The sequence below is a fragment of the Ptiloglossa arizonensis genome, chromosome 11 (genome assembly GCF_051014685.1).
Source record: "Ptiloglossa arizonensis isolate GNS036 chromosome 11, iyPtiAriz1_principal, whole genome shotgun sequence".
NCBI lineage: Eukaryota > Metazoa > Arthropoda > Insecta > Hymenoptera > Colletidae > Ptiloglossa > Ptiloglossa arizonensis.
In genome coordinates this window covers 4,674,587-4,702,090 of record NC_135058.1, presented here as the reverse complement: position 1 = coordinate 4,702,090, position 27,504 = coordinate 4,674,587, and the positions used below count along the sequence as shown (strand labels likewise).

General features: G+C 38.1%; 3 protein-coding genes across 9 annotated transcripts in view; 1 reads left to right on the top strand and 2 right to left on the bottom strand.

The window, feature by feature from the left end:
- Gro (TLE family member transcriptional corepressor groucho) overlaps positions 1-12,799 on the top strand; it is a 187,181-nt gene extending 174,382 nt beyond the window's left edge. For 3 of the 6 annotated variants that reach the window (XM_076323144.1, XM_076323146.1, XM_076323143.1), the window contains 4 exons: positions 894-961; positions 2,622-2,897; positions 5,717-6,320; positions 7,813-11,639. In XM_076323144.1, the coding sequence (XP_076179259.1) occupies positions 894-961; positions 2,622-2,897; positions 5,717-6,320; positions 7,813-7,920 (1,056 nt within the window). In that variant the 3' untranslated portion in view covers positions 7,921-11,639. Of the gene's footprint in view, positions 1-893; positions 962-2,621; positions 2,898-5,716; positions 6,321-7,812; positions 11,641-12,660 lie in introns of those variants that run through there. The other 3 variants (XR_012993628.1, XM_076323147.1, XM_076323145.1) reach the window with 3 other exon arrangements.
- LOC143152725 (integrator complex subunit 3-like) lies at positions 11,928-21,222 on the bottom strand. 2 transcript variants are annotated; one of them, XM_076323140.1, is made up of 10 exons: positions 18,887-21,222; positions 17,852-18,450; positions 17,202-17,763; positions 16,936-17,131; positions 16,159-16,324; positions 15,531-16,076; positions 15,372-15,465; positions 14,930-15,297; positions 14,280-14,850; positions 11,928-14,201 (listed from the first exon to the last, which is right to left on the bottom strand). In XM_076323140.1, exons 1-10 carry the CDS (start codon positions 18,959-18,961, stop codon positions 14,127-14,129), a joined length of 3,252 nt encoding a protein of 1,083 aa, XP_076179255.1. In that variant the 5' UTR covers positions 18,962-21,222; the 3' UTR covers positions 11,928-14,126. The 2 variants fall into 2 exon arrangements, with proteins under 2 accessions (XP_076179255.1, XP_076179257.1); XM_076323142.1 differs by having other exon boundaries at positions 16,159-16,297.
- A 1,723-nt stretch (positions 21,223-22,945) lies between these two features.
- Positions 22,946-25,358, bottom strand: LOC143152876 (serine/threonine-protein phosphatase 5-like). The gene is made up of 5 exons (XM_076323466.1): positions 24,940-25,358; positions 24,562-24,771; positions 24,311-24,464; positions 24,137-24,237; positions 22,946-24,051 (listed from the first exon to the last, which is right to left on the bottom strand). Exons 1-5 carry the CDS (start codon positions 24,961-24,963, stop codon positions 23,809-23,811), a joined length of 732 nt encoding a protein of 243 aa, XP_076179581.1. The 5' UTR covers positions 24,964-25,358; the 3' UTR covers positions 22,946-23,808.
- Positions 25,359-27,504: the final 2,146 nt, after the last annotated feature.

Sequence of the window (27,504 nt, the reverse complement as noted above, 5' to 3'; positions counted from 1 at the left end):
ACGTGACCGATCCCTGACTCGGGTACTAACCGATTAATCGGATATCCGGGTAACAGGACTTTGGGGATCCAAAGTTACTTGCCACGTACAGGGTGGATCCGAAGTTTTGTCGTCGAATTTACCGCCGTGTACCGAATCTGAAAATTAGCAAGATTGTTCCAACAAAAATAGATCCCAACGCCATTTGTTTTTCAATTTCAGTCGTGTTTTAGTTCGAAGCGAACCGAGCTTCGGGTACCCGACGTTTACGCATAAACCCACGTGTGGCGAGAAACTTTCACGACCCGAACCGATTAAATCCCGACCCGAACCAAAGTCGGGTACCCGCACACCCCTACTCCATCGCCATCGGTGTTTTGAGAAGGGTCTGTAACGATATTTCGAGCTTTCGAGACCTTGTGTCCAAAATACGATGGATAATTGGTTGCAACTTTCGAGCGTTAGGTCACCGATACACACTGCCCTATTAACGATCGTCCAAGTGATTACGCGGAAATAAGATACTCGTGTTCAAAGAATCGAAATATAAGAAAAAGACATCGAAGATGTTCGATGACGATCGAGACAACGAGGTAAAGTACAAAACGATTTCTTGGTAATAGTCCAATTTGACGTAGGCCCCTCTTGAAGTCAACCGCAGGTTTAGAAGCTTACGATAACGAGCTTGTTTCTACCTTTGTTGTATCTTCTTCGAGAAAAAAAACTACGACGTTAAATGAAGCGAGGAACGCGAATCGAATTTGTTCGAAACGAGTATCCTTCCTCGGTCGCGAAAACAACGCATCGTTTTCGTGCCGTGCCTGGCATTTATCTCATAAGAACGACCACTCGTCCTTGAAACCAGCCCTCGATAAATTTATACAACAATTGATGCATTCTGTCGATTTTTGCAGCTCGGTTTCGATGGTCACGTAAGGATACCCCCGAGTAACGGGATGAGCAACGTTCCCGGCGGTAAAACGTACGTAGCCATTACTATAATTACCATTCGTGTGTATATATATATATACATTTCTAGAAAACTACCAGCAGAAATTCAGACCTCCAAAGAGATGTAGCTTTTTAATATTCTTGGCTCGTTTTTCTCTAACTCGAATCTTAAGCAGACGCGCGGAGGTCTAGAGGACTTTCACTGGAATACATAGTGAAAAAATTGACGATTCTTGAATTAAATAAATATTTCACGCGACAAAGGAAAATACTTGTCCGTGGAAGAAACGAAAGTTCGATATCCCTCGATGGGGAATGCTTACATTGCGAGAGGAAAAGAGTGCACCTACTCGAGGATTAAAAATATTAGGAGCTTACGAGTATAAGATTTTTCGACAAATTTAGAATCGTTTAAACCAATCGGAGATAAACCAGAGCGAAAATATTGTTCGAAATGTCGTTTGTACCGGGATTAATCGTCGTAATTGCTATAATTTGACTCGAGGATAAATATATTTTATGAAAAGTTTCGCCACGAGCGGTTGAACGTGAATTTACCAGCGCGGTACGGTATTTAACTCTTTCTCTGTTGAGACGCGGAACTCGATGCGCTCGTCGCCGTAGATTATTTTACGTATGCGAAAGTTATTATAGAGAACTCGTCGAGCCAGTTTTCGTCAAATAGTTGGTAATTGCTAAGCTGGTCTTCGAGAGATTATCGTTTGAAACGACAAGCGGGTCTGGTCGCCGGAGTTAAGCCGCTCTGGGTCAGCGCTTAGTCGGGTGGCCGCTAGAGCTGTTCGAGAACTTGGGCCGCTCTAGCGATCACCCAGGAAGTCTGTCTACGGTTGATTTCGGAGGATCGTGACGAACGTACAGCTACGGAGTTACGAGTAGCGATTCCGGCAGTGAACGGACGGTTAACGCGAAATAAATACGACACTGCCGCTCTCATTAGGTAATAACTTCTGCCGTTTGAGAGGATTACGGCCGGGGTAACCCTTCTGTTTCTCGACGAGCTTTCAATTGCCGCTAAAACGCTAGATGGCGACTCTACTCCGCGCGATAGAGCGACTCTAATCCGACGAGTCTAATCTGGAATCGTTACAATGTAACGCAATCGCGATACGACTATCCGTTGCTCGAGAAAATTGAAAAAAAAAAAAGAAATAAAGAAAACACGGTCCCCGTGATCGCGATACGTACCTCGAACGCGTTAGAGAACGATATATACGTGTCGAGTAAATGGTTATTTATTAACGATACACCATCGCGAATTTCCACGCTTGTAACCTGTACGCGACGAGACTCGATAGAGCGCCATCTAGCGGCGTTACGTTCGACGCAACCGGGAAGCTCGCGAAAGGAGGTAGGGGCGATCGGGAGTTCGGGGCTCTAACTGCCGTGTTCGAGGCTGCTGCGACAGTTATAGAGGAGCAAGACTGTAAACACGGCACGATAGAATTTATCGAGCGCCCATACGCGGCTGTAACAGCGAAAGGGTTAAACATCTCGCGCGTTTAAAGCGTCAACGCGCGCGCGGAACCATTAAGTTCGGAAGCGCGTTCTACATTGTTTCTCGTGTGCACTTGGTTTTCGTTGAACGGGCCTCGGCTCTTAAGCGATCGAAGGCATCGAGGCTCTCTCTCTCTGCAACGACAATGCCATTAACGTTTTACATTTCACCGCAGAGCAATCTCGTTCCATGCGAACGGCGAGGGTGAAATGCAGCCTGTGGCATTCCCCACGGACGCTCTGATAGGACCGGGAATTCCACGTCACGCGCGTCAGATTAATACCTTGACTCACGGCGAAGTTGTGTGCGCTGTTACGATCTCGAATCCGACCAAGTACGTCTACACCGGCGGCAAAGGGTGCGTGAAAGTCTGGGACATCGGACACGAAGGCGGCGGCAGTATCAAGCCCGTGTCGCAGCTGGACTGCCTGCAACGCAACAATTATATTAGGTCAGTTTCGCAAAGGGTGCACGTTGCCGGGGATAATGGCGCGAAATAAACTCGCCTTTCCGACGCTCGCTCCGTCCCCTCTGTTACTCCGCCACGGACTTAGAAGCGCAAAATTAGTCGTGCGGCGTATTCCGTACACGATTATTTGCATCGGCGTTTACAAGGGTCGAGTCGAGAAGACATTTTTTTAGCCTGAAACAAACACGGTAGAATCCTCCTGTATTCGAATCACACCTGGAGACACGAGTGCTAATTTTCGAATTGGACAATCGTTTTTATAGAAGATTTTCTTTTGTATCATCGATCGTCTGTTCGAAGAGAAGATCGATGAAATTAGTCGCGCGATGTATTCCGTGCACGATTATTTACATTGGCGTTTACAAGGGTCGAGCGGAGAAGACATTTTTTTATCGAGAAGCAAACAGAGTAGAATCTTCCAGTATTATACAAAACTGGTATTTTTCGAATAAGAGATAATCATTTTTATATAAAATTTTTTTTATATTTTATCGTTCGTTTATTCGAGGAAAAGATCATCAACATGGATAATTGTTCGAGTATTTAAGAATTCCATATCCTTCAGCGGCTAAATTGCACGCGTTGTCATAAGTTACAGGGTTCGAATAACAGAAGGCTCTAACGTATCTACTTCGAAACGAACCATTTTTCTTTTTCGAGCACCACGATTAAGTATGTACACACCGGTGTACAAAGTAAGTACACCACTACGAGTAACCGAGGGTAGAACTTCGAGAATTGCCGTCCAATTTACCACGCGAATTGTGTTCAACGTTGTATCAAATTTCAAACGAGTTTAGGGCGCGTGAGAGTCTACGGTCACTGAATTGCGTATTTTAGAAAACGGGATAGAAACTACCATTTTGATATAATAGACGAGACTCTTGTACGACGATTAAAAATTGATTTTTTCTGAATTTTAGATTGCGCAACGAAGGTAACTCGATATACAGAACTCTGAAAGTATCTTGGTTAACGCGTAAGCGCCGTATCGGTTACCATTGAACTTTACGATGAACTTGCAACAAAGAGAAACGTAACCGAATCTTCCTTTTTTCGATATTAATAAATACGATATAGTACGATAATTTAACGGTCGTGTTAATGAAGTTTGTCGAATGGTACAATTTTCCATCGTAACATTTGTAACATCCTAACTGTTACGAAACATTTCTTACAAAATTTTCTAACTTCGGATATTGATCTATTTTTCTTTGCAATCCCTGATGTATGTGTAAACGAAAAGAGTAAACGATCGAAGAAAGCGTCGAGGACGTTTCAAAGTTATCCTCGCTTTTTCTTAAATAGAACTTATACTCCCGGTGTGAATATTCAAATTGAAAGTCTCGTCGATATAGTGTGCCATTGAATTTCTCTTCGCATCAGCAACGAAATCGTCGAAGAAACAATCATCTGTTTCTTTAAATGTCAAGGTGACCTTAAAATCTCACAAATTACGAATATTGCTTTCGTTTGATGTATCCCGTTGCACGACACTTACTTTTCTTTTTTTTTTAATTTAACGACTTTATTCACCATTACGAAACGAAATACAAGTTCAAGTTTACGATGACAACAAATTGTAGAAGAAACAAGATGAAAAGCGATACGTTTTGCAACCTAACTCTACACTTATTTTCGCTTCGAGGTATAGTGAACGCGCTGACAAAGAATATTGATACGATTGATAATCTTGAAGTTTTATGGAACTTGGCACATAAGTTGGAGCATTGAAAAATAATAGTGTTCTTCTCCTTGGTATTTACAAACTATTATTATCATCATTATATTATATTAAGTTTATTTTATGTAGCACTCCTTTTCTATCGTATCGTTATTAATCTACACTTCTTACCAGAGAAATGTTATTACACTTACGTTGATATTTCTCTTCTATCCTATCATCGTTAACGTACACTTTCCCTAACAAAAAATTCTTCCCGTTGGTATCGCTAAATTATTATCATTATAGATATATATATAGCTCATTGTCTGCCAACACTTCTCTTATGTCGTATCGTTGTTAACGTACATTTTCCCTAACAAAAAATTCTTCCCGTTGGTATCGCTAAACTGTTATCATTATAGATATATATATAGCTCATTGTCTGCTAACATTTCTCTTATGTCGTATCGTTGTTAACGTACACTTTCCCTAACAAAATTTCTTCCCATTGATATCACTAAACTATTATCATTAACACTTCTCTTATATCGTATCGTTGTTAACGTACACTTTCCCTAACAAAATTTCTTCCCGTTGATATCACTAACTATTATCATTACATATATAGCTCATTGTCCGCTAACACTTCTCTTATATCGTATCGCTACTACCGTATACTTTTCCTATCAAAAAATTTCTTCCCATTGATATCACTAAACTATTATCATTAACACTTCTCTTATATCGTATCGCTGCTACCGTATACTTTTTCTATCAAAAAATTTCTTCCCATTGATATCACTAAACTATTATCATTAAGAGTTCTCTTATATCGTATCGCTACTACCGTACACTTTCCCTAACAAAATTTCTTCCCGTTGCTATCACCAACTATTATCATTACATATATAGCTCATTGTCTGCTAACACTTCTCTCGTATCGTATCCTACACTTTCCCTAACAAAATTTCTTCCCGTTGATATCACCGACTATTATCATTACATATATAGCTCATTGTCTGCCAACACTTCTCTTATATCGTATCGTGCACTTTCCCTAACAAATCATTCTTCCCGTCGCTCTCGCTAAACCGTCTTCTCGCACTGACACCGAAATCGTCTCGACAATTCGCAGATCGGTGAAGCTACTACCAGACTGCAGAACCCTGATAGTCGGAGGCGAGGCGAGGCAACTGATCATCTGGGACCTGGCCAGCCCGACGCCGCGGATCAAAGCGGAACTGACCTCCTCGGCGCCGGCATGCTACGCGCTGGCCATCTCGCCGGACTCGAAAGTCTGCTTCAGTTGCTGCAGCGACGGTAACATCGCCGTGTGGGATCTGCACAACGAGATTTTGATTCGACAGTTCCAAGGCCACACGGACGGCGCCTCCTGCATCGACATCTCCGCGGAAGGCACGAAGCTCTGGACAGGAGGGCTCGACAACACTGTACGTTCGTGGGACCTGAGGGAAGGCAGGCAGTTGCAGCAGCACGACTTGAACTCGCAGATATTCTCCCTGGGCTATTGTCCCACCGGAGAGTGGCTCGCGGTCGGCATGGAGAACTCGAAGGTCGAGGTTCTCCATGCGTCCAAGTCCGACAAGTACTGCCTGCTCGTGCACGAATCCTGCGTCCTATCACTGCGTTTCGCGTCCTGCGGCAAATGGTTTGTCTCTACCGGCAAGGACAATCTGTTGAACGCTTGGCGCACGCCGTACGGCGCCTCGATATTCCAGGTGCGTGATCTAGATACTCCGATCGATCCGGAAACCACGAACACGAACATCGACGATTCTTCGATTATCTTTTCGAAACTTGCACGATTTTTTCTTTTTCCTCTTTCGCGTTTCCTCGAAGTTTCGAGTACAGAGAATACGTAGGTACCGAGGAACGAATCGGTAAAATTGGGACATCGCTCGATGACCACGACCAGGAAGATTCCTCGTGCGGAAATACGTGGAAAAGAATTTTCTCCCGCCGCGATTCGTTTTCGAGAAAATGGATTTTGAAAAGCTACCGAACACACCGTACACTTGATGACAGTGTTCCTCCAAAATGTGGAAAATATCGATCGAGAAACAGGAGAGCTAAAATTTCTTGCGAAACTCTCTGTGCCTTATTTCTCAAACGTTATTCGTACCGTCGTACCGATAATGTTTAAAAATCCGAGAACGAATAGAAGTAGTCTATAAATAGACATGAAATCGAGTCTCACAAGTGAACACTCCTCTCGTTCTAATCGGATGAAGCGCAATTGTCCGTTCAGGGCCACTGCCCCGATTGCGAATCGCATCGGAGACAACTACTTTTAAACGTACACAGAGAAAATGATCGATCCACCGAAGAGGACCAAAAAACAGAAACGAAATATTCGATCGTTGAACCGAACTTTAGATTCTGTCGTTTATCGATACGAGCGACGTACAGTGTTTTATTTTTCTAGATGCAAGCCACGCTATTTTGCCCCTAGTGTTCGAGAAACAGAGATCGCGTGTCTGTTGGTGTGCGCAAACAGACGACAGATGGAGCAGCAGTGATCGAACAATATGGAGGTCCTCGGTGGCCTTGAACGATCAATCGATGCAGCTCCGACACACTCGACGCATCTTTACGGTTGATTTTCTCGAAAAACGAATCTCGTACGAAAAAATTTATTCCACGTATTCGATTTATTTTTGCGCAAGGAATAACTTTCTACGTATTCGCGTCACATTCGAACAGTATCTTACAATTCTCTGTAACCCATACTAGAACTACTAGAAATCTTTTTTCTCGTATCCTTTCGCAACTTAAATTTTTTTACACACAACACCTTCGATGTTAAAACACACTATGTAATATTTCATTCTCCGAATATTTTTCGTGCAACACTCCGACAAAGCGTAACGAAATAGTTGCGTTTTGATAATTGCCAACAGTCTCCCTCCCCCACTGGATCGCAAGAACTTGTACAATCCACTTGTACAACTACAATCCCTTTCTTCTTTGTGGACAAATTTACTGGTACAAAATTTATGGAATAATCTCATAGTTCTCGAGAAAATTACCCACGATAAGAACGATCCACTCAAGAATATCGTCCCTAGCGAAAAACTTAATTTCAGTTGGGAGGAAAAGAATCGCAACACGGATCGGTTGTATTTTTGTGTCCAGGCTGCACGCTCGCGCGCAGCAACCGATCAGAACACAAACGGACCACATGGGAATCCATATCAATTCTTTTTACAGTCGAAGGAGTCCTCGTCGGTGCTGAGCTGCGACATCTCCGCCGACGACAAGTACATCGTGACCGGATCCGGTGACAAAAAAGCCACTGTATACGAAGTGATTTACTAGACACACGGTAAAAGACGTTCACTTTTTTCTCCCTTCGTCGAAACCCGAACTCTTAAACACGCCTCTCCGTTTTTTCGCGGGAGATCTTACAAGTGAGACTTCTAGCAGCCTTAGGAACCTAGACTGTTACTGCTGTGTATATATACATACGAAGTCTGTACTACGGTAGAATTGCATACGAGGGTAAAGCGGAAGATAAAGATGAGGATGAAGATGAAGAAGAAGATTAAGAAGAAGATGAAGATGAAAGAAATGGAAGAAAAAAGACGAAAACCTAATGTGTGTGCCAGAGAAACCTGTATGTATATTAGAGTTGCGTGTGCGTGGCCCGATTGTATCTACGACCGTGTGATTACGTAGAGGAACTCTTTCTTTGTCGCGTGTATACAACGAGAACGTGTTAATGGGACGTTACCAAGCGATCTTGCATGCGCGTTAAGTGACCGGGAAAGCCTTGCGAATGGTGATGCTAGATATGATTTCGTATAAGTACCTAATTATAGAATCAACACGCCCGTGACAGATAGTCGGATAGCACGAAGACGATGAAGGCTCCGTAGACTGTCCACGAAATTGTGCCCACGCTCGCTGACCCGAAAATTTTCCTCGAAACTTTTACAATTTTTGCAATCACTGTCCCTTTAGCGTGTTGCCGACGATACTAGTAAACTCGCATACCGTTGTGTACTTTGAACCCTTTTGAGACCGCGAGCGACTATAATCAACCCCGTAAAACATGCTCGCTATAGTTCAAGGGCAACTATAGTCTTCTGTGAGCCACACTGTAATATCTTATGCCCATAGCGCTAATTGACATCGATAAAAGAAGACAAATGGAAAGTAAGTATACGTAGAGAGTCCTCAATTTCCGTTCAAACGTCGCGAAAGGGTTCAACCGTTTAAATGTTCATGCACTCGATTGTCGGAACAGCGATTGGAAAATTCACGGCGGATTTGTTTTAAACTGTTGAATAACGATAACTCCGCTGTTTCTATACCTGAAAGGAAAGTAAACGCGAATGCTGCACCGTGGGAGCAGTGTTGTGTATTGTTTAAACGTAACTGGCCATGACCATTAATTTTAAATATATCGATTAAAAATAATTGTCTTTTGTATTGAAGGATGTATCGTATTTGCATGGATAATTATCCGAGTTCTTTTCAGGAAATGAACATCTTGGGGTAAGTAATTAGTTTTCTGTCTATTAAAAAATTCTATGGAACGAGGTGCGCATTAAAGCCCAAATGATTCATAGGCATAAGGAACGCGACGAAGCTTCCCCCCACTCTGCCCGGTCGGTTCGGTCACGTGTTATGCGATGCATGCGCATAAACCAGGATGGTGTCGACGCTCGAAGCAGTAAGTTGAACTCAATCTTGGTAATACGTATGTACGACTTGGTGAATTTTATTAACGCCGTGGTATCTCAACGGAGTGTTGTACATAAATTTCTTGGTAATTATGAAATTAATACGAAACGGTAATATTCGAAAGACACGTTCGATTCGTTGTAAACGGTACGCGAGTATCCAATTTGTGCGCATCTTCGTCGCGCAACACGTGATCTCATAGTCGTTTAACAAGTGTGTTGAAACACGATCTCTCGTCACGCCCTTTGTGCTTACGAATCAGTTGGACTCGAGACAAGTGATATTATCTTTCAGTTCGTTTCAGTTCAAAATATGCAACCAAAAGTTGAACAGGTTTGGTACACCGAAATTGTATTATAATATTAAAATTGGTAACGTCAGCTTGCACAATACTGCTCGAGTGTGTGGCGTGACATCAAATGCCGACACGTTATAGTCTTTTTTTCCTTTTTCGATATTTCGTTGAAAATCGATATAACGCACTACGTATTTCGCTCTATTGCTTTCGTTAGATCGTTTCAAAGAGCATTCGCAGAGTTTTTGCATTTCACGTAAACAGCTGCGAACAAAAAGTTGCATTAGCGCCCTACTACGAATATAGTATCTATTACTACGTCTCTTGCGCTTCTGTTATCGACAGGCACACTGACATTACGCGTACCGATCGTACTTCCGCGTGATCGTGCGTGTATGCGTGCGAGTAACGAACAAAATCCCTGTACAGAATCCTTGTACATCCTTACCGATGATCGTGATCGATCACACGAGTCGATCTGTGTCGTGTGACGACTCGAGCTTTAAATATATACCCATGTAAAGTACAATCCTATGCACAAACGAAACGAAACTATTTCTCTACTTTAACTAGGTATCAGCCCGTAGACGAAAACTCAAGTGAAGTGAATTTTTAGAAATGCGCATAAAGACAACAGGTCATTCATCCCGATTGGCTGATCCTGTAAAAATTAATATGCCATAATTACGCGTCTAATTAGAACGATTGAATCGTTTTCATAGAAATTCAGATATAGGACGAAGGTTCGTGTGTTTAATGACATAACTAATAACCGTTACTCTTATTTCCAATATAACCTAAACATAACCTCGAATAAATTGCACATGCAAGAAGCGTCGTCAAATACCATAGTTTCTATGCGAACGATTCGATCGAGTCAACTATACATCAGTGAAAAATCTCTCGCTTAAACGTTTTATCATTGACGAATCAGATAACAGGTGCAAGAAAAAAATATATCGATCTTAAGTGATCAAGGATCATTGTTGCGTAATTCAAAGTACACGAATACCGTTTGAAAATCCCGCATGAAAAAGTCTCTTGTCGAGTTGTAATTTTAATTTATCTTTTCTAAATGTCTTGATCAAGCACAATTATCGAAGGTAGGACGGATATGCATTGCAGATTACTCGGAACGATCGAAGAATATCGATTAGTAAACGAATACTCGTAACGAGATCCATACGATACTTTATATTCCAACCGGAACGTTAGGTTGATGTCTAAAAATTGTACTCGTTTTCTTTGCGCTTTCTTTCTATGCATAAATCTTTTTTTTTTATCGAGAAACATAAATGTATGCGCGTATGTGCGTAAAACATAGTATATAAAAATACCATCCCTATCCTACATACAATGTTTGACGAGTGATAATTTTGTAATCTCGGTTTTCACACACGTGGAAGTGAAACGTTCGAATGAGAGATGTATACACACCCATATGAACGTATACGTGTCTAGCGGAAAGAAAATGCGTGTCCAGTAAAAGTAACGTATCTTGGAAAGTGTTTTTTGAAACAATAAGGGTCAAATCCATTTTTCCTCTCTAACTGTAGTAATATACGAGAATCCATACATAATTATAGTTTTATTTATTGTCTCGCATCAGGACAATTTCTCTTTATCCTCTGAGTGTGATGAAAGCACAAGCAAATGAAAAATGAAATAAACACATTTTCGTCATGAAAACCCATGCGATCGTTTCCTGTGAAACTATGTTGTACTTTATGACTTTTCGACAAATCGGTGAAGTAGAGTTACGTTGTTCCACGTATTCGCGTTCAAAATTGAACAAAATAACACGCGATTAGCAAATAGCAAATAATAGAAGAAAGGTATTTCATCGAATTATGAATGTTTCCATTAAATACTGTTTGTAGTGTCATTGCATTTTAACCATCCTAATTCAGTATTAGCCTTAATAAGTTGGTACGAGCGGTTCTAATTTAGTAGCTTGTGGGGAGTGGTAACGCAAACGGTGTTTCATTACCGAACATACAAGTCTATTTAGTGAAACGCACTTACCCCACTATTTGTATACATTAGAGCAGGTGTTTAACAAATTTTGATTTCACAGAATGTGCTATTTTCGTTAAATTTATCGTTGTTACAGTAAAAACTTGTACATTAACAAAAGAGTTTAAAATTTATATATCCATTTGATTATCATATCGTTTGATTTATTTTACGTTACGTTGTATATACCTGTGCCTAGAAAAAAGACACATTTTCTGCACTACCCGTGGAAATTGTGAAAAAACAAACAAAATGTTTATCGCGTAAAAATTAATACAGCAAGGAGTGGGGGGGGGGGGGTGTTCAACTAGAAAAGGAAACGAACAACAGGAATCACGTGTTTACTTCCGGTAATTTTTCGATGTATTTACATTTACGTGTATCTGTGTACAAGATCGTTAAAAACATTAAATGTTTATGCTCGCGTTACGATAATATATTCATGTATTTACATGTGTATTCGTGTGTACAAGATCGTTAAAAACATTAAATGTTTACAGGTCTATTTTTCGTATTGCCCCGCGCATCGTTAATTTCACTTTTGTCCACTGTGTCTCTAACATTTCTCTCTCTCTCTCTCTCTCTCTCTCTCATTCGTTTAATCATTCGCCACTTTTTAAATATTTTTCACATAACGCCGCAGTTTATGTACAAGTAGAAAAGACCTAATAACAATATAACTATCACACCTTATACACAAATACAAATGGCTGGTACGTACATACACTATGCGCAAACTAAAGAGACATTTTTATCGACTGATATACCCGGTTTTACCGTCCTTTTTTATTTTTCACGTAATTAATCACGTATACTCGTTCGATAAAATCAGGTTGGTGCAGAAATACAAACTCTTTGTGGAAAAGATTTCTTCAATATTCGAAAATGTCTCCGCACACGTTCACACGTACATACATCGTACATATACACACATTCCCGTTCTCTCTGGTATATACAAACTAGAAAATACATAACGCAGCTACTTACGTGTACAAGTAACCAATTTTACAGGAAATGTACAGAGGTGAACGGTGATACTTCACGCTTACGTTTTCTAGGACTTAAGTGTACATGACGCCTGGTTCTATACTCGTGGAAGGTGCCTTAAGTGATGTCAAGCCAACGAATCTTGGGAGCAACGCGATGATAATCTAGATGATAACAATAAATGATAAGTGATATTAAATTCGATCTGCAAAAGATACTAGGGAAAGTATGTTCTTTATAAATTGTAAATCAATTTAACGATTCGAATACAATTGCGCGTTAGGTTTCCAGGAACATACATATATGTATATATATATATATATATATATACACATATATCTTTCTCTTTTTGTGAATGTAAATACATCGTAAACATTACGATTAAAAAGAGGAATAATCGCACTTTTCTTCAGCTAACGTCAGGTAATTCGCCCGTTTGCATAAAACATTCATAGCAACGTAAAAAGATTCGCTACTTTGAACAAAACGATTCTTAGAAAAACAGACAACCTTCCATCGTGCAAAATATAAAAATTCTTGCGTCTTGAGACTGATTATGCTTACTAAGCGCAGACGTAAAATACATTTGGTCATAAAACTGTACGCTTCTTGCTGGAGCGAAGGCGTTCTTGATACGTCCTTGATCTCCCGCAGAAGGTTCTTAATCCTAATAAAAAGCTATCAACGATTCGTACAAATTGCGTTCACAGTTCATGGCAACGAACGTAACCATTTTACCCCCTCGTTAACTATTGTATGAGACGCGAAAGTCTTATCGATAATTATCGTATAATGAACAGAAAGAAAATGAAATAAATTTCGACAATAGGGTCAATTAATACCATACTAATCGCAAAATTAATAAACAATGTAATGATAAAATTAAGCACAATTGTGCTTTGTTTTCTTTGACGTTTACCACAAGGTTGCGTGTGAGCGACAAAATTTTCCTTTTCTAGAAATAAAGTGAACACGGAGAGAAGTTTCGTCGTGACGCTTCACCCCTCGCAATGTTGCCAGATCCAATCCTTTTAATCTTAAATTTATGCGCTCATACATTTAAGAGTATATCAAAATAATTTAATTCGTGACTAGTCTTGCCTCTCGGTAACTTTATCTGACAGACACATGATAGCTTCGTAGCTTCGAAACAGAATCCAGAGCATCGATCTGCCACGACAAGTTAATCTGTCATATGCATTTACCTAGAAAAGCTATAACCAGTATTTATAAATTTTCTTCTCGTTAGATATCACATGCATTCTAAATATGTTTCGCGTTAGAATGCGCTCGACACAAATAACGGAATTCATGGAAATAGAGTCTGGCAACGTTGCTAATATACTGTGTCTGCGAAATATGTGCAAGATCCTTGTTATCGGTACGGTTTCGCATTCACTCTCGACATACACTATATTTACAAGTCGCGCTAAATAGATCTATTATATATACTATATTATCTTACTATTCTTAAGGCTAGTTTAGCTTGCTGCACACACGTAACGTGGTCCATGTGACATTTGAAGACACTGGGTGGTCAGTCGCTGTCAGAGCCCACTGCATTAATCTTTTTTCTCTTTTTTGCTTGTTTTATGTTCACAATTTCCTCTTCCTGCGTTATCAAAATTAAAGTATAGTATACATCTCCCAAGCATATTGAAAATTTCTTATAAATTTATTAAGTGTTTACCTCACTGCTAGATGTACTGTCAAGATGATACCGAGGAAGCGGCCTTTTGGAACTAGACCTTTCCCTCGTATTAGCACCAGTTTTTCTATGACCTCCTTTAGCACCACCACCGCCCCCACCTGACGCCGCCGCATGTTTCCGTGCTGAGCTTGTTGGTGGAGGTGGAGGAGGTTCATTTTCTTCGTTAACTTCTGCGAGGGCAAACAAGTCTCCGTAACTTTTCCTCAAGGAGTCGCTACTAGCTGCTTGTGCCTGTTGCAAAGCTCTTTGCATTCCCTCGGAATGATAAAGTTGCAATTCGGCCGAGGACGTACAGTGTTGCCGTAATTGATCCAGATGACCGAGAACTTGTTCGCCGGAAGGTGGACCAGGTTGTTGATTGTGCTTGCCACCAGATCGTTTCCGTTTGTTTGGACTGGTAGCGGGGTAGCGAGTGCTCAAAAGATTCGCGAGCAACTCTCCAAGTTTTTCTTCGTAATCGCGACACCAATAGCGCAGTGCTGCTACAACGAACATATCTCCATCCACATTTTGTCGTGCAAGCAATTGTCGCAATAGTTCTAACGTTGGCCTATTCGAAATCGATAACATTAACAATAATTCTACACATTTTAATTCCGCAAAATTTGTTTAATCATAGATCTACTTACTTTTCTTGTTTAAGCATGAACAATATCGATGTGAGTGCTTCCGCGTGATCACGAAATTGTAATTTAGGTAGAACAGGCAGTACATAATCGATTGGAAAATCGTGGGCAAAAATAAGTTGCCAAAAACAATATTGCTCGAAGGTTTCCCAACTTAAACTGGCTGTCAACAATGACGTGAACGATTCCTTTTTTAACATTTTTAAATGCCCTTGCATTATTTGACAGACCAATTCCTGTAATTGACAGGCGTCAACAGTCGATACAACCAAATGCAATAGCTGAACGTTTCCAAGAGCCGCGTTTTGGAAACCCATGTATACATCAGGCACAAGATAACACAACATGAATATGTTGTCTTCATGGCAGAGCTATAAAAGGAATTACGTATTTTATACAAGCACGCGTGACATGAAACAATCTTTAATTTTAAAGATTTGCATACTTTTAAATCTGACACTAAGCACGCATCTAACTTCTTTTCTCGATGCGCACAAAAATCTTTATAAACCGACGCTTTAACGTCGTTTAATACATTGCTGAAACATAAATGGTAATATAATGATCGTTTTTATGTTTAGGTAATTTGTATTCCATTACCAACCTTGGTTCGCCTTCCCGCTTTTCTTCTTCTTTGCCCCACACTTTTAAGAAGTAAAGCAGTAGGTAACCTATCCTTGATTGTACAGTTTGCAACTCCGCAAGTACTCGAGCTAATAATTTCCGCCTATTATCTTCTTCTTTACACAACTGAAATTGATTTCGAAACATAACAAATAACGGTGTGCTTATACTATCAGTCAAGGCTTCTTCATTCAAATTATCTGTAGGAAATATTTGAGCTGTAATTTGTGATGATAAAATTGTTGATATGCAAGAAGCCAATGCTGGTATCGTTTCTGCATCTATTTCATCTTCTACAACCATTTGTACTATCCTTTCCATTGTTTGACACCTCACTTCATTGTCCGTTTCACTGTGCAAGCTTTCTACAGCAGTCCTTAATTCTTCTGGTTCTATAATTAAGTTTAACTGAGTTGTAATATCTTCTTTCTTCACAACACAATTTGCATTTTTTTGTTCGGTTTTCAATTTCACATTTGCTAATGGAACGTCATCTTCATCTTCTTCCTCAACTTTAGTCACTATCCTATAATATAACGTGCATTTTAATAACATTATAGTCTTCATCATAATTTTGTTAATCAGTTCAAAGCTAAAAGATAATTTACCTTAATGGCATTTCTTCCTCTTCGTCACTGAAAGCTGGTTCAGGGTCTTGAATTACATGATTATTTTCAATCGGCGTGTTTCCAGTACTTTCCAATAGAGCTCCTGGGGTAAGGTCCTTATTAAGTTCCTCCATTTTACCTGAATATATCGGAACCTTATTTCCTGCTTAAAAAGATCATGCAAAAACCAAAGTTAGTAAGCATTGAATGTGCTTGTAAGCATGAAGAAAGGGTGAATAATAAAACCTGTTAAAAGAAAAGACTAAAAGATGAATTTTAATCCATTTGATACGGAAATAGCCTGTGACTGCGAATATTCGTAACTTTGACAAGAGAATATCAAATGAGCAGAATATCCTTATCACTATAGTCGACATCCAACAGTACCGAGTTATCTTTGCAATCAACTATTATAATCCACGTCCGTATCGAAAGGGTTAAACTATATTTGAGCAGAACTGACTTGTTAAAGTAGTAGTGTATAGACCCAAATGTTATTACTAGAAAAATATGTTCACTGTAAATATACAACGAACATATTTCTCTTCTCTTATTTCGTTCTATTCAGTATATACATCTAAATATACATGTATATTTACATTTATGAACTATGTGCAGTTATAGATATGTACACGGATGCGTGATATTAAATACGGCATCAATTTTAATATGCAATTTGTACACTCATTAATTTCGCGTGAAATATTTTAGTGTTGGTGCAGTATTTTATGATAATCTACGATAAAATCCGCATGCAGTATTTCATAACAATTTTACCAGGATCTGCATTTGGCGGCAAGCAGAATTCTTTAAACGTCTCTCTTATTTTAGTTCTTAATTCACGATCTAACTTGGGACTGTCAAATAGTGGATAAAGACTTGGCAAAACCCGTTTTTCCAAGATTTGTCGTAACGATGAAAAGATTCCATTCCTCACTTTTTCTATCAAAGGTGGATAGAAATTTGGTATTATCTGTAAAAGAAGTTGTTTAAACAATTTTACGCATGATATAGATTGTGTTCAAATTAACTTGTTTACTTACCCTGCATAAAAAATCTAATAACGTGGCAGTGACTGGTGGATGAGACCTCATGGAATTGTGCATGACAAGAATTGCAGGTTCAATATTCATAATATTATCTTTCTCTGGTTCAAAAAACAACCAATCATAAAATAAAGCCAACTTAGCATTACTCGCAGCCACAGTTGATGTACAAGTAGTAAATAACCACCCTATTACTGCCCAACGTGGTATAATATCTGAACACAACAACTCATTTGTTGGATGAATAACACCAACAATAAATCGTATAAGGTCACATCTTAATGACTGTGATTCAGGTGTGGCCAGGTACTGTCTTTGGAACCAATCTTGGTACCGTTTATGGTTACCAAAACGCACTTGACTTGTTAAGAATACTAGCTTCCTTTCCATATCTGGTGTAAGCCTGGATTGTAGAAACCTTCTAGAAGTTCGAGTTTGTAGAAGTTGAAGGACTCCATTGAAATTCGGACAAAGAGATTTTGGATTGAGAAGTATATCCTTCCAGAGTGCTTCAAATTCTGTTATTCTTGCTACATTTTGTAATAAACGTACCAAGTCCCTAGAAATGTAAAATGTTATTTTTATTTGCTTCAACATTATTCTTGCAATGATCATTAGTAAAATGAAATCTTTAAACAATTATTTACCTTCCAATAACTAAACAATCAACCATACGTTCCCTTATAAGAGATACGGTAAAGGTAACTTCTTTTTGACGCAAGCCAGATAAGTGAGGTGCATTATGGTCTTCTATTAACCGCAAATAGGTGTAAACAATAGATGCTACTAAAAAAGGAAATTTATCCAGCCAAGATCGATTTTCTTGAAATATGTCTAAAAGTGCATCGACTAAAAACAAATTTCTTGGCGAAATATCTCCACCAGCCGCATGCCTTAACAAACTTAAACAAAGGTTATCCACACTAGCTACACTGGTTCTTATCATTTCTCTCAGTAGCCATAATAATTGACTTCTGGTTACATCGTTCAATCGCAGATATCTTTCGAGTACTAATTGATTAAGATGTCCTAACACAATTGCAAGACCATCTCGTGTAATTAACGTCAAGTCCCTATAACTTTTTGCAGCACTTTGAGGATCCGTCAGAATAACTACTAACAATCCCAATGATACTTCTTCGTGTGTTTTTTCCTTGCACACAGCATTGTTTAGCGTATCGTGGGCTTCCTTCTCTGACAGTCCTGCAGTCAGGTTTTGAAGCACTGTATAACATCTTTCAAATTTCTGAAAAAGAAAGAAAGAAAAAAAGAGTTAATCATCAAGGTTGACCAATAATAACAAGAAATTATAAATAGAATATTGATATATATATCATAATTACACAAGGTTTGTTTTAGATTTTATAATTTATATTAATGTGAAAAATGCAAAATATGCTAGTATCATTAATGAAGGTATTTGGGTTCGAGTACCGAAGTAAAGAATTAGAAAATGTATGTCGTTTTTTGCATCATCATCGCTAGAATCTTGGCAATTACCATCCATCAGTAAGAGACATGTATCAATTTCATAATTATGTAAATGATTCAAATATTGCCGCTAAGACGCGTGGTTCGACGTGTGGCGCCGCGCGGTCAGCGACGTGCGCGACCGTCGCAACAATGGCGGAGCCCCTCGCACCCGATACGTATCCAGTGACTATTTCAAATATTTATGTTACCTCTTCCAAGTCGTCCTTATTCTCTATGCAACTCGTGCTGAGTAGCCGGGACGCGGGAGTTTTCGTTTGTTCCATTGCTGCTGGCTGGCCCGCGGCCGTCCCGTAAACGTTATTCTAGGCCCTGTCGAGCCCTCAGCCCTCAGCCCTGTGCCCCTGGCCGCTTGTGCTCGCCTTCGTGCATCGTGATCGTCTCACTGCTTGTTCGTTCTCTATCTCTCTCTTTCCCCACTCTTCGTCTCTCGCGCGGTCTCTTCACTCTGTTTATTCCTTACCACGGACCTCCCCGACTCCCTGACTGTTCCGATGCGATTGCGCATTGATACATGCGCCTCGTCGCTTCTCGGCCTCGCTTCGTGACGTGATCGTTCCCCACCACCGTTGCCAATCACCAGTTCAACCAATCACTGTCCACCAACCCGTACACACTGGTAGACATTGGTGGGGGTATCGTAGAAAAGTAGTGCGACTTACAGGAACGTATTCATTAAGGGTGCGCACCTAGAGGACGGTCACCTCAAAGTGTCTGTGAACTTCTGACCAGTGTGTCGCTGTGCCAAACTGCGTACAAAAGGGTTTAGTCTTCCCGCGTTTAAACAGTTTTTTCAGGTGTCATACGATCGTGTAACGACTAATTTTTTTCTGTGGATATTATAGAACTGTATATATGTATTACTTATTTGCGGATAGTTCATTACGGTAAAAATACCGATGTTTGTTAGTAATTAAACTCGTACAAGTGTGTTACACTAATACGCAAAGATCATCGCGTGATTCGATAACATCATAAATTATACCATGTAACGGATAATAGAAATGTTTTACGCGTTAGATCGTTGGTTACGCGGAATGCAGAAACGAACGAATTCCAGCAAACTGTTGCATGCATTTCAAAACTTTCCAAAAGGAGTAGAATTTACAGCAGAAATGTACATAGTTATTCTGAAATGTCTAAATATAATTACAAGGTTGGATAACATAAAGTGTTACAAGAAGAAAACTGGTAAGGAAAAGTATGACGTTTAGTAAGAATAAATGAGATTGGTACCATGAGGTCATCGGCATCACGACTTTAAATTACGTTGGACATTATAAAAATAACTCGATTTTTGTCGCGGGAATATAACCACATAATAGTGTTTTAGAAATAATTCTCCGTTATCCCTGTTAAAGAGCGAGCGTTTTTAGAAATAAACACAAAGCAATTGTCTCAGGAAAAATTACATCAAAGATTATGAAAATTGTTGACACTCGGGCGCCGTAAGTCCATCTCGTCGCTTGCTATATAGACACGAACCTGTGGCGTCAAATTGCGCGTGCGCATATCATGTACGCACGAAGAGACCAGCCGACTAATCGCATTGGGTACCCCAGCCACGCTTCCCGCTTTTCGTTTCCTCGTGTTGCTTTGTGAAACCTCTTTACGTTCTTTCCGGATCCTGATCGTTTTGTGGTTGCGAACTTCACGTGAACGTATTGGGATTTGCGCATTTGTTGTACACGTACTTATTTAACGACGTTTCGTCGGTTATATGCAGTTGCTTCACACCGATACATCCGTGCACGTCAACCTAACCCCCAATAAGTGCAAGAGCCACGGACCTGACATTCCATTACGATGTATAAGGCTTTCCTCCAGGTATCCGTGGTGTTACAACCCCGTTTTCCTTTCTCTTTCTTGTTTTAATGATCGCTGCATAATCATTTTTGCCCCATCTCACTTATTACTTTTTCTTATTTGGTTAAGAACGATTCAAATATATCTAGTAAAAATTCAGTTTTTCCATACAGATATTAAAATGTTTTCATTTCAACTTCGTAAACGTTGAATAGGTTTCCTATCCTTTTTAAAAAGAAAACTATTTTCTTGATTTTCATATCAATCCCTAAGAACTGTATAAATAACATATGCTCAGCCGTTGTGTAAACTTACAGTAAAAACTGATTGCGAATATAATTTTTCGAATATTCAGTTCTAAAGAACTTTTCACTTAGTCTTAAAAAGAGATATTATAAGCGACGTAACGAGATATTATAAACTGTTTCGAAGAAAATGATTTTGCTCACACTGCGTGTCATTAAACCCCACTTTATTGGACTGTAGTCATAAGTATAATTTTACTTTGAACATGTGTTACTATGGTATTGTATGCATAGTTAAGTAATATGCATTTTTATGTTATAAAATAATGCATTTAAATGAAAGATATAGAATGATGATATGGAAAAATTAAATATTATTACTCGTTTGAAATCCTAGTGAAAAGCAAGTCCAATATTTTCCAGTAATTTCAAGCACAATCCACAGATGCGTACCGCTCGAAAGTTTTGCGAGAAATGACCAGCCAGTACGTTCTACACGCTTACCTACTTGTAAACGTCAATGAACGCATGCGCATAAAACAGTCCCGTGAATAGTCTCTCATCAGGATCGTATAAGATGGAGACAGAAAAGAGGGGATTGAATATATCTAAAAATGTTGTAAAAATTATTTTTCATAATTTCATTAGAAAAATTTTCGCGAGTTACGACAACTTTTCGTAAAAGAGCTCTTTCATTCACGAGTTATAAATAATTGGAAAGAGAATCAAAATGTTCTAACAAATAAAAGAATATAATTTTAGAACGGACTTATTGATTTTTTAATATCTTATGCAAACTTGTCTCTTTATCTATTATATCATTTTTCAGAATTATTTCTTGATCGAAATTAACGTCATATCCGATTATCAGAGAATTTCAGCTACCCTTTTAACTTTCTTGCGCTGATCTATCGCGCCGTTAGATTACCATCACGTATTATAATCACGCCGTATAAATATGCATAAACTAATATGCGTAGGAGAAAGATGACGTGTATGTACTAAATAGGTAAATTGGAATATAATGATCAACACTAAGGGGAGTGTTTTGTATTTTCGCTTTTATTGGATAATTAACCAGACTCGTAAACAGTTCGAAAGAATATGTACTTAAGTAAGTAACAGCTTGTACATTTGAATTTACACTTAACGAGCTCTCGGTGATCTTCGGATAACTGAGTTTCGAGCACCTGGCGCACAGCCAATGCGGTTGCGGAAAAACGTGTTATCGCTAACATCTCTCACTAAGAGGTATATTGTATTCTTTTGTGTTTCGTCTTGTAGAAAACTATTTTAGGGTACTTCGCGTATAATTACGACATTGGATGAATTCGTATAAATGTAAGAAAAATTTTCACCGTATCAGTAAATTTGGGCAGTTATTGCAATTAATGTACATACAAATTCTTTGTAATATTTTTTTTTCGTTTTTTTTTTTTTTTTTTTTTTTTTTAAATTAAACACAATTATAAATTTCATTACAAATTTTTCGGATTTAATACGCATAAAAACGTTTTCTCGTATAAAGATTGTAAGTACCAATAAACACTCTGTGTCAACACTTCAGTTAATTGTAGAATGCTATTAATAACTGATTTGAAGAAGATCCAACCATGTATTTGCTAGGATATTGATTCATTCAATAGTATAATTCACCTCGGTATTGATATGATAATACCATGCATAATAATGGGTTGTAAATGACAGAGTTTAATATATCGATGTTCGTCAGACTCAATGTAATATATCGCGATTAAATAAAAAAACATACATTAATTTTATGAAAAAACCATTGAGGCAAATGATTTGTGTACGTATTTTAGAATGTGATAATTTTTAGTTGAATGCATTTGTTAACGTATAGTACAAAAAACGTTAGTGCTGACACCTTAAGAAATATATAAGTTAAGTGTTAAGCCTAATATAATAATTGAATCTACATAACAGTTCAACAAAACAGATAGTTAAATATATATGGCTCTATTTAACACTATTAAATCTTTCCAGTTCTATACATATATGTAATTTGTTTATAAATCATCTATTCTGCATATTTCTATAAAGAAGTACCTACTTAAGTAATGTGTTAATGTATACATGAATTTATAATATTGAAAGTCCTTGTACATTAATGATATTGGAATTTCTAGTTTCTCTTAAGCGAGGAAAGATCAATACAGTTCTGTGAATAAAGTATATTCTATAAATTATTGATTGTATATTAATTCGTAAATATTCATATTTTTAGCAGAAGGATAGTGTATGGTGTGTATAAGTTTTAAAGTACAAATAACATACTTTATCCTATATGCATTGAGAAATTCTGTCTTGTTGTTGTTTATTATGTTACTTAATAAGGGATTGAATAATTCTAAAGTATTTGATTATGTTTAGTTAGAATTTGTTTTTGTTTATTGTGTTTAGTAAATGCAGAAAGCTAAGTGCAAAGTTTTCGAGTTCAAGAACAAGATAATTCGTTGTATACGATATAGAATAATCAACAGATTATTTAACCCTTGTGTGTGTGTGTGTGTGTGTGTGTGCGCGCGCGCGTGCACGTGTATATGTGTAAAGATGTTAATGGCAAATTTATTGCCAATTTTGTTTAAATATTAAAACGTTTTATATCATTAAACATGATTGCAATTCATATAACAAGCAGATTTTTTGTTCCAATTTAGAATTTAGAAATATTTGTACTAAATAACTGACAATTATATTTTCATTGCAGCCTTATTTCCTATGATATATCTTAAACAGTTTGAAGTACAATTGTATTCGTAATAGATGGACTTAATAATTTAACTAGCAGGTTTTGGTTTGCCATAAGAATTTTTCAACATAAAATATAAAGAAATGTGTAAAGTCTTTCACACATTCTCAATATTTTAACATTATTTAACAATAACTTAAGTATAATATGTAAACAGTGTGTATATATTCTTCTGCCAATGTAATAACTGGTCATAGACATTCAGTTTTCCTGAGATGTTAAAAAGTGTATGAATTTTAAATTTTAAATTTACATAAAAATGCATATATATCGTTAGTATCAAAACACACTATGATTTCCCTTTTTTGAATCTCTGCCGTGCTTGCGCTTTACTGTATTTGGGATGTTTCTCTTTTTCATTGTTCATTTCAGTATCAACATCATCGTGTTCTTCTTTATTTTCTCCAAATAGATCCACTGGTGGGTCCAGAAGCGATTTTCTTTGACACTTTACAAAATAACGAAATCCTTTAGCAATGCCAAAACCTAGCATTGCTATAGACATTGTTAACAAGGCCATCAAAAGGGGGTGCTATATTCAATAAAAAGAAAAGAATTGTTATAGAAAAATTTAGAAATTTTAAATTTGTGTAATTATTAATCTGATATATATATACCGTTAATGTAGGTTTATTTGTAAAAACATAATCAGCAATTACAACTATTACTCCGAGTATGATACCAACACCAGCTCCGAGCCAAGGTATCTGTTGATCGGCTATAAAATAATACATTATAGTTTTGGAGTAAACATTTTCAATGTAATAGTTTTTACTTTACCCAGTAAATACCTCGTTTGTCTTTAATCAATAATCTAGATACTCTATTGATTGCATCTAAAATTGTTGGTTCGTTTGGTTGAAGAGACAATGCTTTATTATAAGATTGAAGTGCCTCGCTAAAACGAAATGTTTGCGATTCGATCTCACCCTTCCTAAAATAGCCCTGTGAAAAGATCGATACACGTCATAGTTTAATGAAACGTTATATAAGCTGTTTTCCTGTGTCTATAAAAGAAACATTAGCAAAAGTATGTACTTACCTTGGTCCAGTCAGGTTTTATTTGAATTGTCATTAGAGCATCCTCCATTGCAAAATGATATTGATGCAATTTTAAAAACGTGAACGAACGATTACTATACAAAGAATAGTTTTGTGGGTCAAGTTTAATCGCATGTGTATAATGAAACATAGCCTCTTCAAACTTTTGTTGTTTTACACATGCATTTCCTCGCTCTTTGAGGCTTTGAACCTTCAATGAAACAATAGTAATATAACAAAGTACTTCACTTTACATTCTATAATATCATGTGCCAAAATTCAAAGTTGATTTGTATTTACAACAGGTCACTTTATGTACTATTTAGAAGATTATATTAACATTAATTAAAATTGAGGCAAGAAATCTACAAATCCTTACCTCTGCTTCTTGCGTGTTCGACATACTTTACAGTGGATTTCGAAGATAGGTTATTTACAAAAAAGTTTCACAAATTATTATCTAATGTACCCGTTATCATTGTCCTTCGAGCGGCTTCCAAGTAACCTTTTATTTGTCAAAGATAATCAACAATAAGAGGCAGTCGCAACACCTGCCATGTCTTTCGAACCGGTAGGTGCATGCGCAGTGACATTGACATGTGATACTGCACTGCGCATAGTCCTCCACCCGTCGTCAGATGTGCCGTGTTAAAAGAATAGGAAAAGAGACAAGAGCAGACATCCGCCTCTCTTCCCAATGCTCGACGTTCCCCCCTTTCAATATTGTCGTGGAAGAGACGACCTCTGTAAAAATGGGCCAACGATCTTCAAAAAATGAGCACATCTTTACTTATGTTTCAAAGAGACGATTGCAAGACAACTGGTAAAGAACGAATTATACGTTAATGATCAATGTTGGGTATAATTTTATTCGAATAACGGCTTTCCATTTGTCTGTAACAAGTTTTTATCCGTATAATAACGAGTACCAGTGTTCTCATTCTTCGTTCGTTATTTAAAATTTTTATTTAGATAAAAATTATTCTCAACTCGTTCAAATGGAATATTTTTTACGAGCATAATTGAAAGATTCTATATTTTGTGCACTTTTTGATCGATACTTTTATTGTGTTTAAAACTTATAAATGTTAATAAATGTTCCAAGAAAAAAGTGGAATATGAACTATAGAAATGAACCGCATTACTTAAAACATGCAAATTCTAAGCACATGCAAAGAGAATCTAAATAATAAGACCTTCGTAAGCTTAAATGTGAATGCATGCATTGTAATCGCGATGCTTCTTGATCGATCAATGTTACTACAAGTTGTATGTAATCTGTATAGAATGTGGCAGAAAGTTTCGAACAGTGGAAAGAGAAAGTAAAGGTAAATAGAAAAAGACCGAGGTTTTATCATCATTTTAATGTTTGAAATTCTCCATTTCATACAAATTAAGTGGGGGCATTATAATACAAACTTAAAATATATACATCGATATTTCGTGAAACTTCTCAAATAGCTATGCAATTCATCCATCAATCCGTAATCTATAGATCTCTTTCCATATTATTGATTTGCTTTCTTTCTTTTTGTATGTTTTTTTTTTCTCTCGCTCGAACCTACTTCGTAGTATACTGTGCAACGAAACTGGCAAGTCGTTCGAATAAATATTTTTTTTAATTAATCGCCGCCAGAATTGTGATCACGGCCAATTTGTTGTATTTTGGTAAAAGCGTCCATAATATGGAGAATCGGATGCGAGCTCGTTTTTTATATAGTCGGTTCGTCCGTTGGTAAGGACTGGATCGTTCGTATCTAATTTTTTTTTTTTTCGTTCGTTGGTAACATTCTCGTCGACGAAACGACAGGCACTGATTGCGAGTGTCGAAGTTACTTGATCCGGATCGATCATTATTTACATCGATCATTCGAGGGACGATCGTTTACTACAACGCTGTTCACGATAGTTCCCCGTAACTTACGAAGCTTCTGCCACTCTATCTCCCGTTATTATATACATGAACGCTAGTTAACCATCGCGTTATATGTGCGTGCTCACACAACACCATACGGCGCGTAGAGGGGGAACAAAGCTACGTAAGTGGACCTAACCGTGAACAACACTGGTTTACCGTGAAGCATCGTTCGAATATGCTCGCGACTTTTTCTCTTCCTTTGGATGGCTGAATTGTTCGGTCGTTTTCTACGTTCTGTCACGGTATGCGACGAGGAATAAATCTTAGCGAAAGAGTAATGGATGCATGCGCATTTTCGTAACTAATATCCATTCCTCGTGCATAATACACACAAAAGCATAGACGCAGCGGACAGATTAAGAATTCTTACGATTATTGGAGGACAAGTGGCAACGTTCGCATTCTCGCCAGGTTGGTGTACTCATTATTGCCCAAGTGGGACGGAAGTCACGGATGATTTGGCACTCCTTGTTTCATTTTCTAACGTCTATTCATTCGTTCATCTGTGCGTTCTTTTTCTTCCACTTTTCCCTGCGTGCCCTTTTCTTTCGTTGAACTTCTCCTTTAATACATTTAACCGATAGATTCGTAAATATTACAGTATCGCGCAATGAAAAATGTTACTCCTACCACGTTGAAAATGCTTCTCCCTTAGGAACCGGTACACGATACATCGTTCTTTGACTCGATCGAACGTTAACTAAAGCATACAACGATTTTCGAGAGCAGACTCGAGCATTTCGTATCCGTTTCTCGTAAAACGTTTTCGTTAAAAGGTAAAAAACGACGGAACTCGATCGATTAGTGATGACAACGGGTCAAACTGTGCACGCAGAGTTACGATAAAAACGGAGCGAAAAAGAACAGACGCGCGATGAAAATTCGTTTTCCACGCGGTTAAACGTGATCGCGATCGCGACTCGATCCGATTCTCCATTGGCATGGCCCGCCCCGAAGTACGTGTATACGTTTTTCCTTATGCACAACCCACATCAGTATTGTTACTCGTTACTGTAAATTGTAAGT

What these genes read in the sequence shown, in the direction of transcription:
- LOC143152876 (XM_076323466.1), bottom strand. Translation starts at nt 24,963, where the DNA reads ATGTCGAACACGCAAGAAGCAGAG. An exon ending in CGAACACGCAAGAAGCAGAG is followed by an intron (nt 24,772 to 24,939) that starts GTAAGGATTTGT and finishes GTTTCATTGAAG; the next exon opens with GTTCAAAGCCTCAAAGAGCG. An exon ending in ATTGATTAAAGACAAACGAG is followed by an intron (nt 24,238 to 24,310) that starts GTATTTACTGGG and finishes ATTATTTTATAG; the next exon opens with CCGATCAACAGATACCTTGG.
- LOC143152725 (XM_076323140.1), bottom strand. Translation starts at nt 18,961, where the DNA reads ATGGAACAAACGAAAACTCCCGCGTCCCGGCTACTCAGCACGAGTTGC. An exon ending in ATAAGGACGACTTGGAAGAG is followed by an intron (nt 18,451 to 18,886) that starts GTAACATAAATA and finishes TTTCTTTTTCAG; the next exon opens with AAATTTGAAAGATGTTATAC. An exon ending in ACAGTACATCTAGCAGTGAG is followed by an intron (nt 14,202 to 14,279) that starts GTAAACACTTAA and finishes TTGATAACGCAG; the next exon opens with GAAGAGGAAATTGTGAACAT.